This window comes from Pygocentrus nattereri, chromosome 19 (assembly GCF_015220715.1).
Source record: "Pygocentrus nattereri isolate fPygNat1 chromosome 19, fPygNat1.pri, whole genome shotgun sequence".
NCBI lineage: Eukaryota > Metazoa > Chordata > Actinopteri > Characiformes > Serrasalmidae > Pygocentrus > Pygocentrus nattereri.
In genome coordinates this window covers 39,107,119-39,125,289 of record NC_051229.1, presented here as the reverse complement: position 1 = coordinate 39,125,289, position 18,171 = coordinate 39,107,119, and the positions used below count along the sequence as shown (strand labels likewise).

At 42.4% G+C, this 18,171-nt stretch overlaps 2 protein-coding genes across 2 annotated transcripts in view; both read right to left on the bottom strand.

Moving 5' to 3' along the window:
• Window positions 1-526: 526 nt before the first annotated feature.
• rbp2a (retinol binding protein 2a, cellular) lies at window positions 527-7,547 on the bottom strand. Its single transcript, XM_017681572.2, has 4 exons — window positions 7,389-7,547; window positions 5,642-5,820; window positions 1,540-1,641; window positions 527-692 (listed from the first exon to the last, which is right to left on the bottom strand). Exons 1-4 carry the CDS (start codon window positions 7,459-7,461, stop codon window positions 639-641), a joined length of 408 nt encoding a protein of 135 aa, XP_017537061.1. The 5' UTR covers window positions 7,462-7,547; the 3' UTR covers window positions 527-638.
• Window positions 7,548-13,233: 5,686 nt separating this feature from the next.
• brwd1 (bromodomain and WD repeat domain containing 1) overlaps window positions 13,234-18,171 on the bottom strand; it is a 46,944-nt gene continuing 42,006 nt past the window's right edge. The window contains exons 39-43 of the mRNA XM_017681571.2: window positions 18,036-18,164; window positions 17,811-17,951; window positions 16,890-17,189; window positions 16,350-16,493; window positions 13,234-14,873 (exon numbers count right to left, since the gene is read on the bottom strand). Of these exons, the coding sequence (XP_017537060.1) occupies window positions 13,486-14,873; window positions 16,350-16,493; window positions 16,890-17,189; window positions 17,811-17,951; window positions 18,036-18,164 (2,102 nt within the window). The 3' untranslated portion in view covers window positions 13,234-13,485. The remainder of the gene's footprint in view (window positions 14,874-16,349; window positions 16,494-16,889; window positions 17,190-17,810; window positions 17,952-18,035; window positions 18,165-18,171) is intronic.

Genomic DNA, 18,171 nt, shown 5'->3' with positions numbered 1-18,171 from the left:
GATCTCCAGCAGCTATTGCCCATTCATACTGTGAATTCTGAATAATTGTGTAAAATATTGTTGCGCTGTAGCATCAACATCACCCTTCACTGGATATAAGGGGCCCAAACCCTGAAAAACAGCCCAGCTCATTATCCTTCCTCCACCAAACTTTACTGTTGGCACTGTGCATTCTCGAAGGTAACGTCCTCCTGGCATCCACCGACTCTTGGCATTGCGTATAGTGATCTTAGGCTTGCGTGCAGCTGCTCGGCCATAGAAACCCATTTCGTGAAGCTCCTGACGCACAGTTCTTGTTTTCTGTGTAGTTACTGAATAATAATGTGTTGGAATGTAAAATAACTGGATTTAAAGGGGCTGAAGTTATAACTTAACTATCAATTTGAAAGTCTTCACATCTTCATTCAGTTTATGCTGATTATTAAAGAGCCCATATCCTACACTTTACTTACTTTTCTCCTCTGAGGTTGGAATTTCTTACGTCATATGATATTCACACTACTTTATCTTAAAAACAGCCACATCATTTCTGATCTGGTTACAGCCTTTTATTAAAATTGCATGTGAATATGTACAGTATGTACAGTCAAATCAGATGCAGGTAGTGATCACAGGAGAATGAGTGCAGGCTGAGAGCTTTACTGCTTCTTCTTGAACACCTGATGGCACACATTGTCCTCACAGGTGACCTCCTGATAGAGACAGAAACATATAACCACACCACAATAACACTCCAAGGATCAATAATAATAATAATAGTAGATAATGATTGAGATTTTTATATATATATATATATATGTATATGTGTGTGTGTGTGTGTATATGACAAGTTAATGCAGAAAACCATAAAATTTCAAGAGGTTCACATACTTTTTCTTGCCACTATATATACACACACACACACACACACACACACACAAAACAAAGGACTTATTCTGACATGCATTTAAGAAACAGAAAAAATCAGCATCTTGCTTCATGATGAAACGATACCAATAATTAATAAATGCCATGAAATATACAATAAAAACGATATGCAACACATTTATTTTATGCCATTTATAATGGTACCACTTCATGAGAGAAGATGCAATTCTCTGATCTGTTTCTTAAAAGCACATCAGAATAAAAGTCCTTTGTTGTTGGTTGTGCTGCACATTTAAAAAACTTTTTTTTTTATTTCACTAGTTGAACAAAGCTGCCCAATTTGTAACATGCAAGGATTTTAAAGGTTTCAAATGTAAAATAATTCTAAACTAAATTACGTTAATTATTAGTGAACTTAATCTGCGTATATGGTTGGATGGGCACACCTCTATTTTGGGTGGCATATAAATTAATTTTATTTTGAAGCACTGACACATGAAAGCTATAGTAATAATAATAATAATAAAGGAGCCTGTTGTTGGGGTCCTAAGCAGTTCTAGAGAAGTGTATCTGCTTGTGGTGATAGTTTTAAATGTTTTGAAATTTGTTTGTAAATGTATCCTTAAATAGTCAACTAATCAGTGTTGATTACTCATTAATATTGGTATTTACCAGATGCAGCAGATCTCCCTCAATCCAATGTTTCCATCCTCGGTTCTTCTTTTCACCTGTCTGCACGCAGACCAGCTTGTCTCCGTCCCACTGAACCAGCGTCTGAAACACACACACAGCTCATATAACCCAGTTTACGCTCACCTGTGCGCTTCCAGAAGAACAAGCAGTTAATCAGTTCCAGGTTCAGGTGTTGCTAAATGGTGGCTATGTTAAGAAGTTGCTATCTGGCTACTTCCGTATCACAGGCAGTTGTTAGGGTGTTGCTATGTGGTTGCTATTGGAAATCTGGTAATTGCAAGGATGTCGCTAGGTAGCTGCTATAGTATGTCAGGTGGTTGTTAGGGTGTTGCTGCATGGTTGTCGTGGTACCTAAGTTGTTGCTAGGCAGCTGCTTTGGTATTTCAGGTGGTTATTATGCTGTTGCTAGAAAGTTGATATGGTATTTCAGTTGGTTGCTAGGGTGTTGCTGCATACTTGAATCCTGCCATAATAATAGATTGCAAGAGCTTTTGGTCACGTAGTTCCGCCCTTCATTCATATGGGAAATTTTGAGGTGCTTCCCTGGTGCATAAACACCGAGAAAAGGACATCGATGCCGCACATGTACTAGTAGGACGACGGTACATATACCTAAAACAGACACAGAAGTGTATCGATGCATAGAAGTGCGTGTACATGTAGTGTTTCAGTCCTAAATGGTTTCTGACTTGTAAAATCCTATACACTTAAAAAAAGATAATAATAATAATAATAATAATATTTAATAAATAATATAATTTAAAAGCGCCTTTCTCAACTCTCAAGGACACTGTACAAAATGTAGGGTTATATATATAAAAAAAGATGGTTCTTCAAGGGTTCTTTAGTAAATAAAATGGTTCAAAATAGAACCATGGACACTTCAAGAAACCTTTGTATAATTAAATGGTTCTCTGCCTGCTGAAATGGGTCCTACAGATTGATGGTGAATGTGCTGTATTCTATATAGAACCGTTTTTGAAAAGGGTTCTATATTGCACCAAAAAGGGGTTCTTCTTTCAGTACGATGTCAACATTTTTGGTGCTGTATAGAACTCTTTTCAAGAAGGTTCTATATAGAACCATCTACAGCAAATACTTCATCCATCTGAAGATCACAGTGCAAAGAACCCTTTAATCATGCAAAGGGTTCTTTGAGTGTTTATGGTTCTACATAGAAACATTTGCTTTAGTTAAGAACCCTTGAAGAACCATGTGTGAAGAACTTTACAGGGTGCCGGTGGAAATTGGACTACTGTAGGTCGAAGACCATCAGAGAGGAGAGGAGGAAGGCGGGTTATAGACGGCAGCGAGAGAGAAGGAAAGGCAGGAGTGTGGAGGTTAGAGTAGGGACTCTGAACATAGGGACAATGACTGGTAAAGGCAGAGAGCTTGCAGACATGATGGAGAGAAGGAAGGTACATATTCTGTGTGTCCAGGAGACCAGATGGAAAGGAAGCAAGGCCAGGAACATTGGAGGTGGATTCAAACTGTTCTATCATGGTGTAGAGTGGAAGAGAAATGGAGTAGGGATAATCCTAAAGGAACAGCTTGGGAAAAGTGTTCTGGATGTAAAGAGAGTGTCAGACAGGATCATGAGCCTGAAGTTGGAGGTTGATGGTGTAATTTTGAATGTGGTCAGTTCATATGCACCACAGGTTGGTTGTCAGTTAGAGGAGAAAGAGGAATTTGGAGTAAGATGGATGAAGTGGTAGATGGTGTCCCTAGAGAGGAGAGATTGGTGATTGGTGCAGACTTTAATGGACATGTTGGTGAAGGGAACAGAGGGGATGAAGAGGTGCTGGGAATGTATGGTGTGAAAGACAGAAATGCAGAAGGTCAGATGGTTGTAGATTTTGCAGAGAGAATGGAAATGGCTGTGGTGAACACGTATTTTCAGAAGAGGGAAGAACACAGGGTGACATACAAGAGTGGAGGGAGGTGCACACAGGTGGATTATATCCTTAGCAGGAGATGCCACCTAAAGGAGATTGGAGATTGTAAAGTGGTGCCAGGGGAAAGTGTAGCAAGGCAGCATAGGGTGGTTGTCTGTAGAATGAGGTTAGAAACAAAGAAGAGGAAGAGAGTGAAGACAGAGCCAAAGATTAGATGGTGGAAGCAGAAGGAGGAGGATGGTTGCAGGCAGTTCAGGGAAAAATTGCAACAGGCCCTTGGGGGCAGTGAGGAGCTACCTGAGGACTGGGAAGCTACAGCTAAGGTGGTGAGAGAAACTGGCAGGAATGTGTTGGGTGTTTCGTCTGGTCAGAGGAAAGAAGACTAGGAAAGTTGGTGGTGGAATGAGGAAGTCCAGGAGAGTATTCAGAAGAAGAAGGCAGCTAAGAAAAAGTGGGATAACCAGAGAGATGAAGGAAGTAGGCAGGAGTGCTGTGAGGCTGGTCGCATAGCGAAAAGAATGGTGGCAAAGGCAAAGGCTCAGGCCTATGATGAGCTGTATGAGAGGCTGGACAGTAAAGAAGGAGTAAAGGACTTGTATCGCTTGGCTAAACAGAGAGATAGAGCTGGAAAGGATGTACAGCAGGTTAGGCTGATAAAGGATAGAGAGGGAAATGTACTAGTGAGTGAACAGAGAGTGATGAGTAGATGGAAGGAGGACTTTGAAGAACTAATGAATGAGGAAAACGAGAGAGAGAGGAGGACAACGGGGGGAGAGATAGTGGATCAGGAAGTGCAGAGAATTAGTAAGGTGGAAGTGAGGGCAGCTTTAAAAAGGATGAAGAATGGAAAGGCAGTTGGTCCAGATGACAGACCTGTGGAGGTATGGAGATGTTTAGGAGAGAAGGCAGTGGACTTTTTAACCAGGTTGTTTAACAAAACCCTGGAGAGTGTGAGGACGCCTGATGAGTGGAGAAGCAGTGCACTGGTCCCCACTTTTAAGAACAAGGGTGATGTGCAGAGCTGCAGTAACTACAGAGGTATAAAGTTGATGAGCCACACCATGAAGGTATGGGAAAGAGTTGTTGAAGCAAGGCTAAGGCGAGAGGTTCAGATCAGTGAGCAGCAGTTTGGTTTCATGCCCAGAAAGAGCACCACAGATGCAGTTTTTGTGTTGAGAGTGTTGGTAGAGAAGTACAGAGAAGGTCAGAAGGAGCTGCATTGTGTCTTTGTGGATCTAGAGAAGGCAGATGATAGGGTGCCAAGACAGGAACTGTGGTACTGTATGAGGAAGTCAGGTGTAGCTGAAAAGTATGTTAGGGTGGTGCAGGACATGTATGAGGATAGTGAGACAGTGGTGAGGTGTGCAGTTGGAGTGACAGATGGTTTCTAGAGCAATGGACAGTGTAGAAAAGAGGTGAAGAAGAGGGTGCAGGCAGGATGGAGTGGGTGGAGACGGGTATCAGGGCTGATATCTGACAGAAGGATAGCAGCAAGAGTGAAAGGGAAGGTTTACAAGACAGCAGTGCGTCCTGCTATGATGTTTGGTTTGGAGACTGTGGCTCTGTCTAAAAGACAGGAGGCTGAGCTGGAGGTGGCGGAGATGAAGATGCTGAGATTTTCGTTGGGAGTGACAAGGATGGACAAGATCAGAAATGAGCAGATCAGAGGGACAGTGAAGGTGGAGCAGTTTGGAGATAAAGTCAGAGAGGCCAGGTTGAGATGGTTTGGACATGTGTTGAGGAGGAATAGTGGATATATTGGGCAAAGAATGTTGGAGATGGAGCTGCCGGGTAGAAGGAGAAGAGGTAGACCTCAGAGAAGGTTTATGGATGTAGTGAAGGTGGACATGGAGATGGTTGGTGTAAAAGTAGAGGAGGCAGTGGAGAGGGCAAGATGGAGGCAGATGATCCGCTGTGGCCACCCCTAAAGGGAGCAGCCGAAAGAAGAAGAAGATTTTGTGTCTAGTTTATTCTGTATTCATTGTATTGTCTATTTATTGCTCATTATGCTTGGGAATTGTCTAGGTGTTTGTTGTGTCATCATACTCAGCGTGTCTCAGTCTCAGTGTTTATGCACCAGAGAAGCAGACTGAACCTGTTTGATTATTCTGATCCCCGTGTATGTATAATAACAATAAAGCTGACCCTTTAATTCAGAATTTACTGTCACGCACTGTCGTACTCACCTTGACCACTCTGTTGTCCAGGCCCTTGGTGTGCTCCTCGAACTCTTCCCCAACGGTGAAGTTGACCTCGTAGTTTCTGAAGGTGCTCAGAGTTTTGGTCTCAAATTTATCTCCATTCTGGACGATGACCTTCGTCTGGGAGAGGTGAGCCGCGATCTTACGGGTCGCAAAGTCTATGTCTGAAAGAGAGAGAGAGAGACAGAGAGAGGGAGAGGGGGGGAGGCAGAGAGAGAGAGAGAGGGAGAGGGGGGGAGGCAGAGAGAGAGAGAGAGGGAGAGGGGGGGAGACAGAGAGAGAGAGACAGTCACTCATAATGATTAGAACCTGGAGAACATCAGCTTAGTACTGTCCATTATAAATCTGTTTCAGAGGCTGATCAGTAACCCAATTATCTAATCTCAGTCTTATCTAGAATGCTGACCTCATCAGACTCTGAACTGACCTGACTCTGCATTTATGACTCTGCAGGACATTGTACTGTGTAACACTCAGCATTCACTCTTTATTTACTCTTATTATTAATAACTGTATATTAAACTCAGTTCTGCACAAATCCAGACCTACTGATGGGAGTTTGGAGCCTAAAATCTCTTCTAAGTTCATGAGATCATCAAGAGCATGTTCAGCCAGTGCTTTCTTTTGTTTGTTTTTGAAGGATGACTGACCTTGGGCAGATCTGAATCTAAATCTACAAAGTAAGAGTGAAAAAATGCATCAGTCTGAATGAAACAGGAGTGCCAAAATAACCAAACTGAATCATGGAGAGAAGTTTATACGACTCTTTATGCAACTGGTAACATTTGCACACAGAACTATGTTTATATTTGAGGAAAGTGTTTAAGTGAGTTCCACTTTAGCTATGAAACATCACTGAATCACTTCTCAAAGAACCATAAGAATCAAATGCACTTAAATAAAATGGTTCAAAATAGAACCATGAACACTTCAAGAAACCTTTGCACGATTAAAGGGTTCTCTGCATGCTGAAATGGGTCCTTCAGATTGACGGAGAATGTGCTGTATTCTATATAGAACCGTTTTTGAAAAGGGTTCTATATTGCACCAAAAGGGGTAACATTTGCACACAGTTCCACTCTAGCTATAAAACAAATCACTGAATCACTGAATCACTTTGCAAAGAACCATAAGAATCAAATGCACTTCACTAGGTACATGCATTTACACTCACTGTCCATTTTGTCAGGTCCACTAAAAAAAAAAAAAAAGAATGATCCACCTCCCAAATGATACCTGCCGAGGGGTAGCCCTGTGGGGGTGCTGATCTTTGATGAGAGGGTAACTAAGGGAGGGGGGCTGTGTGTGTTAACTGTGAGGCTAACAATTTATACAGAGAAACTGAATATAATCTGTAGTACAACAACTAAGCAGTGGACAACTTTGACTTTTAGAGGCCTTCAGTTCAGCAATATCAGAAATAATGCTATTTCCAGCTAGCACCCTTATGGGATTCCAGCAGTATGTTAGCGCTGAGCTAATGGCTGTTCAAAGAAATGCTATTTTGCAGTCATGACAACTAACCAGAACACTTCTTGGACTTCTTAGATTCACAGTTGGTGACGTTTCTAGAATTTCCACAAGATGTTCTGTCTCATGCAATTGGTCCCAAAGTTTGACTGGTTGATTCACTTCCTAGTGATGTTGGTAGTTAATCTCATGAGAACATGTAAGACCTTCAGTTTGGCTCCTGAACTCCCAACAAATGAGAGAGCAGCTCGGCTGTACTTACCCAGACTCTTCATGAGCTCCTCAAAGTTCTCATTGCTCACCATCTCCCATCGTCCATTATAGTCAGCAGGCATGGTGAGGCTGAGTGAGTTTCTGAGTGAGAGGGTCAGGATGTGGACAGAAGGTGGACACAGAGTACAGACCTCAGCCTTTTATAGTTGGAGACGTGACTGTGTCACAATCTTCACGTTAGTGTCAAAGTTCAGCTGATAAAGTTGTTTATCTTCTCAGTTTGGAGAGGGTGGAGTCCAGGCACACACTTGCATCACCTCTCAACTCCTAATACACCAGCCTAATGACCATCTAGCCCATTTATCATCAATAATCTGTAGCAGCTCTGAATCAGAGACCAAAACACACCTACAGCTTTTATACAGACTCCATACTCCACATTCGACTGCAGCGAGCAGAGCTTCCAGCCGTCTGATTGGACCATGAGATACAAGGTCAGCCAGATGATCAAAGCTCTCATCTCCGCTAACGTCTTCTGATTAGGATCCTTATCTCCGCAGAGAACACTGCGTTAAAGATTAATTTCACCCCTACGATTAAAGAACGTCAGGATTAGATATGAAATGGAACTCTTTAAGAACCAGTTCTTCTCCATTACTCCTCACAACTTTCTTGCACCTTTACGAAATGTTTTGGTTTAATGAAACTTTCCCATCTTAAATACACACTATATTGCCAAAAGTATTCGGTCATCTGGCTTCACACATATATGAACTTGAGTGACTTCCCATTCTTAATCCATAAGGTTTAATATGATGTCGGCCCACCCTTTGCAACTATAACAGCTTCGACTCTTCTGGGAAGGCTTTCCATAAGGGTTAGGAGTGTGTTCAGGGGAATTTTTGACCGTTCTTCCAGAAGCACATTTATGAGGTCGGTAATTGATGTTAGACGAGAAGGTCTGGCTCACAGTCTCCACTCTAATTCATCCCAAAGGTGTTCTATCGGGTTGAGGCCTGTAAGGCTTGAGTTCAGCTGCTCGGCCAAGGAAACTCATTCCATGAAGCTCTCTACGCTGTTCTTGAGCTGATCTGAAGGCCACTCAGATGTCTGTAGGTCTGTAGTGATTGACTCTGCAGAAAGTCGGTGACCTCTGCGCACTATGCCCCTCAGCATCCGCTGACCGCTCTGTCATTTTACATGGCCGACCACTTCGTGGCTGAGTTGCTGTCGTTCCCAATCGCTTCCACTTTGTTATAATCCCACTGACAGTTGACTGTGGAATTTTTAGTAGTGAGGAAATTTCACGACTGGACTTGCTGCACAGGTGGCGTCCGATCACGGCACCACGCTGGAATTCACTGAGCTCCTGAGAGCGACCCATTCTTTCACTAATGTCTGTAGAAGCAGTCTGCAGGCCGAGGGGCTCGGCTTTATATAATTGTGGCAATGCTGGTGATGCCCATGGCGAAATTGAGGGACAGATAATGCCTCGTGCCAACATCTGGTCGACTTCCTTCTTGATGATTTGTTGCTTTTCCAGGGAAAGCCGGTAGGGTCGTTGACGCACTGGAATTTCATCGATGGTGGAAATCCGGTGGGCTACCAAAGACGTGGCCTAGTCCTGTGGTGCAGACTGTTGGCCAACAAGTAAGAAGGGAATGTAAGGTATTTGTTCCCGCTCCAAACTCCGCTTTACCACCAATGTGCAGGTTGTCAAGCTCCAGGTCTTTTAGAGGGTCTCTTAAACTGCTGTTATGGCTGCAAAGGGTGCGCCGACATCATATTAAACCCTATGGATTAAGAATGTGTGTGAAGCCAGACAAGCAAATAGTTTTGGAAATATGGTATATTTTAATAATTGAAGAACTTAAAATTAAATGTTGTTGAAACACTAGAAAAGACAAAAGACCCTCTCAAGTGGCGCAACCATCTAAGCTTTGCCCTTAAGGTTGTGAGTTCGATTCCCGGTGATGGGCAGGATGGTGAGGATCACTCAGCCTGATGCTAAAATCTCTTAGCTGATGTACTAGATCTGCCGGTTAGTGTTCTCCTCCGAGTGTGTTCAGCTGACGTTATGTGAGCAGCAGTTTGAAAAGATGCAGTGGAGCTTCTCAGCACTCACAAGAAGCCTGTGTTAGCCTTCACACTCCTAGCACTGGAGGTATTCTGAGATTGGGGGGGTCCTAACTAGTGGGTGAAACTGGATACAACTAGAAATTGGAGAGAAAATCCTCACTTAGAGAGGGTGTTTTTTATTGGGGCATTTCTGTCCAAACATCAACCCCTAAATTTACACTTGGGAAAATAAAACGTTTTCACTGTCAATCTTTTTAGATATGAGTTTAAATTTTAAGCAAAAAAAGAAAAAAAAAATCACCACAACAGTTTTAGTCAGTAGGCGGAGCCTCATTTTAGCCACACCCCTACATTTTAGAGCAGGAAGTGAGGCTGCATCCCTGTCCCTCATGGCCACATTGTGAGCAGTTAGATTCCATTGTTTTAAAGTAAATGTGTCCCAAAATCTGAACGTCTGTGACAAACACTAAGAATCTCCATATTTTCTGGAGTTCAGCATTTTTTTGTGTTTTAATGAGAAATTTGATGATTTTATGTGTGAACAGCTGTCCAAAGCTGTAGTCATGTACTGGCTGAGTTTCTGAGCTAAAAATGACCTGAAATGATCACAAACATTTGGTAAAATTATTTCGGTAGTGGGAAAATGGAAGGCTCAATCAGTAGTTTTAATAAAATCAACATAATTCATACAATATTTTGTCAGTTCTCAAACATGTATGCAAAGGTTTGAACATCCCTGGTTACATGTGTTGATTTTCTTAGTGGTAAATAAGTTAACATCCTCAACAGGCTGAAAAATAAAGGCTTTTTTCTGCAAATTTTTGTGCATCATTTCCGATTATTTGCGGAGTTTAACATATTGGAGGACATAAAATTATAAAATGTGTTGTAACTTATGTGATGCGCACAAACTTTTGCATACAACTATGTATTGACAGTGAACATCATGTAAAGCCAGTTTTGAACAAAACATTTCAGGTGTTCAACTGTGAGTTCCTGAATGATCCTCTGCACTACTGAACACTGTACTCTGTTAAAGGGGAACTCTGATTTGGCATGAAATGGTTCAGATGTCTTTACAGTGGTGGTGATGGGAACCAGGGGTCACCATGACTACAACACAGATATAGACACTTTATTTACCATCCAGAACCACCAGAGAACCTACACGAGTCTTCTGAGCTTATAAGTTTATATGGAATGCTGATGATGGAAAACAGCGTAACATCTGGAATAATGAGTTTTCTTTGGGGACTATTTTGCCGCACAGCGCCCTGCATGTCTCCCTCCACCATGAATGGAGTTGAAGTTCTCTAAACTCTCATAAAACAGCGTCTCAGTCATCAGGCAGTGAATTCAGAACCATTTCATGTAGGAACTTTCAGTGAGGAGCTTTTAGAGGGACGTCTGGTTCCCATCACCACCACTGTGAGGAGCTTTTAGAGGGACGTCTGGTTCCCATCACCACCACTGTGAACAGTTCTGACTCGCCAAGTTTCTCTAGAACAGAGTTTCACACCTTAGCTGTCTAATTATGCAGGTAATTTGGACAGTTGGTGGACTTCCCCTGTACGTTTTATTGACGCCACGGACTGAGCTGAAAATGTGACTAACAGCAGTGATGGCGAGTCCGACTTTTGCAATCAACTGACTGCAAGCAACTTGCACAGACACTTGGAGGTTTTCCAGAGTTGTACATTAAGATCACAGCACTGTAAAGCCTCCTCGTTGTAAGAGTGACACGTCATGTGTGAATCTGAACACAGACTAAAGGTTACGGTCAGCTTACAACACCGTGATAAACTCCGAAAGCTCAATCTCTCCACATACTTTCATCACCATGTACTGCCCGTGATGTTTCATATTTATGTGTACATTGCGTTGTTTTGCACTTGTGGTCCTTTGTCGGTCCTGGAGGGATGTCGTTCCACTTGTTTTTGTACTTGTATGCAGCTGAAATGACAGATAAAGCCTCTTTTACTCAAACTTCATGAAAAACAGGCTTACAATCCGTTCTGCCGTTAAACTGCAGGCTATTTTATTCATCATAAACTCATCCAGCTCTCACTTCAGCATCTCTCAGACTCCACATCAGAGAAACTGGCATCAGAGTCGGCTTTATGCAAAAGAAAGACATTAAGAAAAAATGTCATCACCTCCAACACTACTGAAGTCAATCAGACGGGTACAAAAGTCACTCACCGTTCATAAGTTAAAGTGGGAAAATGAATCAATACTGAAAAGTACATAAACAGGTCACTAAAACGTCTTCCCAATATGAGAAATCACACTATTTTTGCAGCAAGTACTGACTTGATTCCCCGTACTCAGCAAATATGTACCAATTCATACAATATGGCAAGAAAACGCTTTGTTTCATACAAAATAATACTCAACAAATTTAAATATGCAAAGCATTTGCTACAAAGTGATTCTCAGAAAACTCTGGAAAGAAAAAGAACTCATATTTTGTATGTACAGCCCAACTCAAATAGAAAACAAATAGGAAACGTTGAACGTTATCGGCTCAAAAATCCCTTAAACAAGAACAGAACGCAATTTATGTGGCTTTTTCAAGGAGTGTCAATCAAGGAAGAACGCTCATCACAGTTATGCACAACTCATCCTCGACCTCAGCAAACAAACAAGGAAAAATAAGTCTGAAAATGGTAAACGTAGTTGACCCCTGAGTTTCTAATGCAGATCTAGTGTAGAAATACCTCAGTACAGTGTGCCGTTTTAGTGCAAGCCAGCAAAATATGCTCGATTTAAGCAGGAGGTATATTAAAGATAGCACCCAAGCAGACAATGCTTCACTAAATAAGTCATTCCTGTTGGCCAAATTACAGAAAACAAATAACGGGGCTGGTTTGAGCAGCCAAACCAGTAGCATCTGTACAGAAATCTTTCTTTTTTCCAACAGAAAGTATAAATATCCCTGAAAGTGATTCACAGTATGTAGAGGAGAATCCAGTGCTGCTACTCTTCTTCATATCTGGGACAATCAAGTCGTCTTCAAGGTCTTCAGTTCATGTCCCAGACAGTCCAATCAGTCCTTCACCTCAAAAAAAAGACCACACCTCCGCGAGTGAAATCATAAATGTAGTTGATGAGTCTAATATTTCTCCTTCTGAGACTGCTGTAAGAATATCATACGATGTTCAACACATTTCTATACATTTTGACTTGTTTTAAGTCATTTTATGAGGTAAAAGTGTCGAGTAGCAGATAATACAGTTTTCCACAACATGTCGTAGATCATTTACAGAAATAACGCTCAACGGAAGCAAACTGCCGACGCAAGACGCTTTCACTGATCAAACATAAAACATGAAGTACTTAAGTTAAACGCTTAAAGAACACATTTAAAGCTGGAGGTTAATTTGGCTTTGTGTCTAAAATTTAGTTAGAATTAGGGGATTTTTCCTGATTTCCCTCTAAAGATGTGGACCACAGGATGCTGGTTCTACAGCTCTGCCCTTCTGAAGGGTTTGAGGGGCTTAAATCAGGGAGGAAGGAGCCCATCTGATAACCCAAAGAAACCCAAAGCTCTCTCATGAAGGGAGAATGCCTGAACGTAGAAGAAGCAGCGACTGTTAACCAGAAGGTGAAATAACATCAGACACTTCTCAAAATAAACTGATTTAAAACCACACACTTAAAAAAAAAAAAAGATGGTTCTTCAAAGGTTCTTTGGTAAAGAAAACATTTCTTTAAAGAACCACAAACACTCAATGAGTAAAGGTTTCTTTGCATCATGAAAGGTTTTTCAGATTGATGGAGAACGTGCTGTAGATGGTTCTACAAAGGGCTCCATATAGCACCAAAAAGGGTTATTCTATTGGTACAGCTTAAAGCAGAACCCTGTTTTGGTGCTATAAGGCAAAAGGTTCTTTGACCATTTTCTTTACTGAAGAACCATGTTTTTAAAGAGTGTGATAAAACATTTCTAGAATCTGTCTAAATCACCTTATGATATTCTTACAGCTCTCATACAATGAGAAACATTAAATATCAAATTTATTGACAATGTTTTCACTTGCTGAGATGTTTGTCCTCTTCCGTGTTCATTCGCTGTCTCGGTAACAAACAGTCCGTTTGCCCAAATTTCTGGTCCGAATTTTCCTGGCCTTCCCATAGGAGGCATCGCTGTCCGAACTGTGACGTCCGGTGCTTCGTTTGCGGTTCCTCAGCCTCGTCGTGGCGTGTCTCTTTGGACTGCTCCGTGACCCTGAGCTGGACTCTTCGCTGGACTCTTGGATGCCTGAGCTCATCCCGCCTTCGCTGCTGCTGCTGCTGTAGCTTTTGTCGCACTTCCGTTTCAGATTTCTCCGCTTTCCTCGTCCACCAGAGAGCTCCTCGTCTGACGGACGGTGCTGCCTGCGCGAAGGACCATTCTGCGCCTTCCTTCTACATAAAGAATCGCTTTCGGACCCTGAACCCGGTTTGAAGTGCTTCGAGGACTTTCGGCTCTTTCCAGAACATTTCTCAGTCTCGCTTTCATTATCACTGGTCCCGCCTTTATCTTCTCCTTCATCTTCGGAATCCAAACTCTTGACACGTTTCCTCTTGGAGCCTCCTGAAGGCTCTTTAACTGAGCCTGCACTGCTCTTCCCATTCACTGGTTGATCATCATCATCTTCGGACTCCACAATGTACTTCTTCTTGGGGAGGGCTCTCAGGGTAGGTCTCCTCCTGGGTTTCTTGTCCTGTTCCGATTCCTCGCTCTGCTGCCATTCCTCAGAAGATGCAGCCTCATTCTTCTTCTTCTTTTTCCTGCTTCTCCAGTTCGAGACCTCATCACTTTCAGAGTCAGAAGAATTGGACCTGCCATCCAAACTCTCAGACTTTGACTTTACTTTGTTTTTGTTCGGGACTGCCTCATCTCCACTGCTGCTCTGATTCTCTCCGTTTACTTCATCATCTTCATCTTCCGACTTGATTCTATTTCTTGAAGCACCAGAGCGTTTCGAGACTCTGCTCAGTTCTGATTCGTGAGCACCTGACTTTAATGCTGCTGTGGCTGCGGGGATTGCGCGTGCTTTTGAGGCAGATGCTTGTTCGTGGCTTTTTACAGTCATTTTACTCGCTTTCTCTGAGTATTTAAGGTCCTGTGTATCCACCTTCCGTCCATTCTGATGAGGGTGCTTCTCAGCCTTTGGAGCCTCCGTTTCCTCGTCTGAGCTTTTGGAAGCCTCCTGCTCACAAGGAAGATTCCTCTGTCGTCTGGTTCTGGAGCGATTCCCTTCTTCTTCTGTTTCACTTTCGTCAAGTTGTTTTATTTTACTGACAGCAGCTCTTGTGCTCTTCCGGACCACCTTCCTTATGCTGATGGAATCCTCCTCTTCCTCTTCCTCCTCATGTACGCTTTCATTTGGACTTTCTCCTCCATCATTTTCTTCACTCTCCTCTTGGTCGAGGTTTTTGCCATGCCCGTTGACTTGAGGGGAATCGTCTGCAACAGAAATAAAAAACAAAGCCATAGTTTTATAACATCTTCTGAAGCATGAAACTGTTACGCTACAGGTAACATCTGCAAACATCAGTACAGCCTGTGTTTTATGTACTACTAAATGTGGACCCTTTTATTATTGGCATACTTTGATAAATTTGTACTTGGTTTATTACCTTCTTACCTGTTATTTTATGCATCAAAAAGGAACAAGGAATTTTAGGCCCAGTCCCATTTCTTCTTTTTACCCCTACCCCTTGTTTTCTAGTGTCACCCTAAGCCCTTGGAACTGAGCTACAGGGCAGGGGTTGAGATCTTCCTCTGAAATGAGACCCTCTAATAAAAGAGCATCACTTCATTAACAGCTACTAGCGCCGCTCTGTAGGTGACCCTGCCCGTCTGCAGGGACAGCAGAGGAGGGGAAAGTTCAGCTCCTCACTGCTGGGCTTTAGTTACATTTAGGGATCAGACGCCTTCAAAGAGGGGGGCAATTATTTATTATCACCCCCCCTAATTCTTCAGTGATATGAAGCTGAAGTCAGAGATTCTCCAGGTTCTTGTTCAGATTTTCCTGTTCCACCTTAAATGGAGCAGCAGTTACATTCTGGCGCTTCAGGCATCAGAACTGCTGGACTATTTAAGGTGGAACGGGAAAGTTAGCCAGCTAGCTACTGAAACGTTATCATGCTATTAGTGATTCTTTAATACTTATTATGAAGAAAAATGACCAGAATACACTGAAACAACATTAATCTAAGAAAATACGATAGTTATTGTAATTACTTTTAATGGAGAAAATACTTATATTTGTGGGTTTCTATGGTTGCTCACACAGCCATCTTGCTGACTTTCCTTTTCTTCTCAGATCTCGGTTTAGAGCCTCTGAAAAACCTCTGTTTGGAGGGCGATGTAGCCCTGACACTTCACCCTACCCCTCTATCTGAACAAAAATCAGGACATCCTGACTCTAGTTGTGAATGCGCAAAACAGGGCTATGGGCTCAGTGGTAGGGGCGATGGGTGAAATGGGACGGGGCCATAAACTACACTTTTGAAATGCATAACTTTAGATCCCCGTTGTACACACTGAATAAGGAGAACAAGCTTTTTGTCATGCTGCACCATCTGAGTGGAATTTGTCACAGAAAGATTTAAAGCTTTAGGATCATTTAATAGTTTTAAAAACTGAAGAAATGTATTGTTTTGCATTGTGCTATATCTGTGTTACATATTCTGCATTGTGTGTGCCTGTACTGTGACTGTATTTAGAACATTCTTCTGTCTGATTCAGCCACTGAAGCAACAAACAAAAATTCTGCTTACTTTAAATTTTATACAGTTATTTAGTTAACATGTTTGGGTCAGTGGCTTACATGGCATTAACTTATTTAAAGAATAAAAATGTTAAACTTCTGTCAAAACCAGAAAGGGATATAATTTATCATTCAACTTTTTATTAATTCTGTTTCAGGTTCTTCACCTTCTTCCAGAACAGCCCTCCTAGATGATCGCCGGCTGGCTCTTTTACTCTCTCCGTTATGCTGTGCAGGAGAGAAGTCACTGTCCGCACTGGCCTCCTCGCTCTTCTCCTCCTCACTGGCTGAAGCTTCACTGTCATTCGACTCTGTCCAGAACAAACATGCAAGTCAGAGAGATTTATAAACTTCTAACAACACGAATTCAGTCCGTCGTGTTTTTAAAAGACTTAAATGAGTAACAACCGCAGGACAATAATTTGACCAAAATACGTTAAAATCTGTTGACAATTTATTAGGCATGTACAGTGCTGACACTTATCAGAAACACCAGCTACACAGGTGCAGCACTGTCTCAGACTGCTGTGCTCTGAATGAACCACCACTTAAATGGCCAGTGGTCATCCTGTGGAGGTCTCGTCGTTATCAGACAACGTAGAGGGGCCGGTAACTGTACATCTCTGACATACTGCAAGGTTAATGATTGTAGCCATGAGGCAGGCTTAACTGGACACCACCACAGAATTCTCAGCAGATCTTGGTACCTTGTTGGTCGTGCTCTTCAGACTCTGAGCTGCTCTGGATGACCGCGGCACGTTTGCCGGTGCGAGGGGGCTGCCGGCCGCTGCTCCTCCCACGGCCATCCTGCTCAGAACAGTCATCTTCCTCGGAGGCGTCCATCAGTTTCATCTTACTGACTGCGGCCATGGCAGTTCTTCTCGGCCTCCGGGCCGGCGAGTTCTCTTCTCTGTCTGAAGGTTCTTCATCAGAACCACTGCTGTGTCGCGATTTTCTGCGATCCACACGAGACGATCTGCTCAGACCGTTTACCTCAGCACTGCTCTCTGAGACACACACAGGATTAGAGAGCTTCAGGATTATGTTAACAGACAACAAACAAACAAACAAACAAACACACACACATTTTTATCCTTTACACTCTATGAAAAATTTCAGAATGAACGGACCAACAGAAAAGGTCTAAAATTACTGGGAATAAAATCCTTTTACATTAACTTACATTAAACGTTAAGAATGTTTTTCCTTCTGCTGTAAAATTACTATTTTGTAGATACAAGATTTTGTTCCGTCACCGACTCTGAGATATAGACGTACACAGTGTGTATAGGTTCCACAATTTTTTTCCATATGCACAATAAGATCAGAAGAGACTACAGCGACACACTGTGATGTAATTTAGAACAATAAATACAAAAAATTACAGTATTTTAAAAACTCATTGTGACTGCACTGCAGTATTTACACCACAATAACTCCCTTTCATTGGAAAACATGGGAAAACTCCCTCAGAAACTCTGAAGCTGTGATTTGGCTTTATAAAGATATTGTATATCTTTCATACTGCAATCCTCTGCAATATCAGTACTGCTAAAGCCAACATTACAATTTAAAACATTATATACTTTGTCCACTATGAAATAATTGGTTTTTTTTTTAATAGATACCCGTCTTCCTGCGGTCAGCAGCAGAGTTCCTGGTCAGTCGCGTGCTTCTGTTCTTGCTCCTGCTTGACGGAAGTCGCTCTAATGAGCTGGATTTATCAGAATCTTCACCATCATCCTCCTCCTCACTCCTGCTCTCAGTAACTGCAGACAAACAGAACAGAAATAAAGCCAGAGACAGACAGACCGACCGACTCATCGGTGATCAGAGCGTGCAGCATCTCTCACCCGGTTTCCTCTTAGACTCCCTGCTCTGCATGGCTCTCCTCGTCGCCCTTGTCTCCCGTCTGAACTGACAAGACGATGAAGGGCTTTTATCCTCATCCTGCTCACTGACAGACGCTTCACTATCAGAGTCTACAGC